The sequence below is a fragment of the Calidris pugnax genome, unplaced genomic scaffold (genome assembly GCF_001431845.1).
Source record: "Calidris pugnax isolate Ruff unplaced genomic scaffold, ASM143184v1 scaffold107, whole genome shotgun sequence".
Taxonomy (NCBI): domain Eukaryota; kingdom Metazoa; phylum Chordata; class Aves; order Charadriiformes; family Scolopacidae; genus Calidris; species Calidris pugnax.
In genome coordinates this window covers 2,358,709-2,361,511 of record NW_015090901.1, presented here as the reverse complement: position 1 = coordinate 2,361,511, position 2,803 = coordinate 2,358,709, and the positions used below count along the sequence as shown (strand labels likewise).

The 2,803-nt window shown below is 62.8% G+C and overlaps 1 protein-coding gene across 1 annotated transcript in view; it reads right to left on the bottom strand.

Moving 5' to 3' along the window:
• LOC106891914 overlaps positions 1-2,803 on the bottom strand; it is a 30,236-nt gene that overhangs the window by 12,815 nt on the left and 14,618 nt on the right. The window contains exons 12-15 of the mRNA XM_014948744.1: positions 2,472-2,637; positions 1,198-1,316; positions 1,058-1,129; positions 867-932 (exon numbers count right to left, since the gene is read on the bottom strand). Of these exons, the coding sequence (XP_014804230.1) occupies positions 867-932; positions 1,058-1,129; positions 1,198-1,316; positions 2,472-2,637 (423 nt within the window). The remainder of the gene's footprint in view (positions 1-866; positions 933-1,057; positions 1,130-1,197; positions 1,317-2,471; positions 2,638-2,803) is intronic.

The following is a 2,803-nucleotide window of genomic DNA, read 5'->3' as shown; positions in this document are numbered from 1 at the left end:
ACCACCCCCTCCCCACCGCCCCCTGGGATGGTGTCACCCGACCCCCACTCCAGGTTGGGACCCGTCACCCAACGGGTGCCACCTCCCCTCTCCAGGGCTTCTAGAACCTGTTGGGTGGCCCAAACTGCCCCCCACATCCCAGTTCCCATGATCACCAGGTGCTCCTGGTGGTGCCTACCTCAACCCTGCCCATGATGGTGCCCACATCGCCCGTGCCCACATTCCCCGTGCTCATGGTGGTGCCCACATCTCTTGTGCCCACAGTGGTGCCCACTTCTGCCATGCCCAGGGTGGTAACCACATCCTCCATGGCCATGGTTGTGCCCACATTCCCCATGGCCATGATGGTGTCCACCTCCCCCATGACCAGGGCACTAACCACACCCCCCCCATGGCCATGGTGGTGCCCATGTGCCCTGTGCCCATGGTGGTGCCCAAATCTCTTGTGCCCAGGGCAGTAATCCCATCTGCCATGGCCATGGTTGTGCCCACATCCCCCCCGTGGCCATGGTGGTGCCCATGTCCCCTGTGCCCATGGTGGTGCCCACTTCTCCCATGTCCATGATGGTCCCCACTGCCCCCATGCCCAGGGCAGTAACCACATCCTCCATGTCTGTGATGGTACCCACATCCTTCATGCCCATGGTGGTGCCTACAACTCCATGGCCATGGTGGTGCCCAGATCCCCCAAGCCCACGATGGTGCCCATGTCCCCCATGGCTGTGGTGGTACCCACAAGCACTGTGCCCATGGTGATGCCCACATCCCCCTTGCCCCTAGTGAAGCCCACATTCCCCATAAACGTGGTGGTGCCCACATCCCCCATGCCAACGTTGGTGCCCACAGACCCAGCTGGGCTCGCTCACCACATGGTCTGCACAGAGATGGGCTTGAAGATGCGGGTCTGCCCCCCTGACGTCACGCTGAAGCCCCTGGGCACCATGGGGAGACACGTAGGTTGGGGTGGGCACCTCAGCCCTGCCCCTACCCACAGGCTCCCCCCAATCCCACCATCACAACCCCCTCCCTCTCCCAGAAGACCTCCCCTATTCCTTACCCATCGCCGTCGAGGAAGACCTGGGTGTCGCTCCAGAGGGGCAGCACCATGCCCAGGGTGCAGCGGGTGGCCCTGGGGTGGGCAGAGGTCAGGGGGTGCAGATGCCCCCCACTTTGCCCCCCCCCCTGCACCCCACTCACCCCTCGTGGGCAAAATCCACCCCCAGCAGCGCCGTCTCCCCCTCGGCTCCCCCCTCCTCGGGCCGCACCACCAGCAGGTACCGCACTCGCCGCGGCCGCGCCGACTCCAGCCGCACCGCCTGGGGGTGTGGGGGGGGGGCGTGAGGGGTGTCCCCTGCACCCCCAGGGGCAGCACCGTGGGGTCTGCCCCCTCCAATGCCCCCAGTGCCCGGGAAGGAGCATCAAGAACGCTGGGGGGGGCAGGCTGGGCCATATCCCATCCCCATCCCATCCCATCCCTTCATCCCTATCCCATCCCATTTCATCCCCATCCCATTCCATTTCATCCCTATCCCATTCCGTTTCGTCCCCATCCCATCCCATTCTGTCCTCATCCCGTTCTATTCCCATCCCCTCCTGTCCCCATTCTGTCCCATCCCAATCCCAACCTGTCTCATCCCGTCCCCATCCCATCCCCACCCTGTCCCCATCCATATCCCATTCCCATCCCCATCCTTTTCTCACCTCTGTCCCCATCCCCATCGTGTCCCCAACCCCCTCCCATTCCATCTATTTCACTGTCCCTATCTCATCCCCATCCCATCACTATCACCATTCCTATTCTGGTCACCATCCTCAACCCATCCCTGTCACCTTCCCCATCCCATCAATGTCACCGTCACCATTCCCATCCCATCTCCATCACCATCCTCATCCCATCCCCATCCCATCCCATCACATCCCATCTCATCCCATCCCTGTGACCATCCCCATCCCATCACTGTCACCGTCACCATTCCCATCCCATCTCCATCACCATCCTCATCCCATCCCCTTCCCATCCCATTCCTGTAACCACCTTCATTCCATCACTGTCACTGTCACCATTCCCTTCCCATCCCATCCCTGTCACCATCCTCATCCCATTGCCATCACCGTCACCATCCCTATCCCATCCCTGCCACCATCCCCTCCCATCACTGTCATTGCCACCATTCCCATCTCATCCCTGTCACCATCCCCATCCCATCACTGTCCCCATCACCACCCCCATCCCATTCCATCTCTGTCACCATCTCCATCCCATCCCATCCCATCCCATCCCATCCCTGTGACCATCCCCATCCCATCAATGTCACCACCACCATTCCCTTCCCACCCCATCCCCGTCACCATCCTCATCCCATCACTGTCCCCATCACCACCCCCATCCCATTCCATCGCTGTCACCATCCCCATCCCATCTCCATCCCATCCCATCCCTGTCCCTGTCCCCGGGGGTGTCCATGCCCTACCAGCCGGATGGCGTCCTGTGGCCGCAGCAGCTGCATCATGAGCTGCAGGTGCTGTTCCTGCCGCCCCGGGGCCTGGCCGGGGGGCTCAGCCGGGGGGGGCTCGGCCTCCAGCAGCTCCTCGGCGGGGAGCAGCAGGGCAGCCCCCTTGACCATGACAAAGCTCTGCCTGGGGGGGGGGACACACACAAGATGGCCCTGAGTGGGATTTGGGGGGGCCCAGCCCACAGCAGGACCCAGTCCTCGTGGCTGGGGTACCCCGGGAGGGCTCCCCAAAAAAGGGGGGGGAGGAAATGCTCCTCAGGGGATAGCTGTGTCTTGTGTCCCCCCCCCCC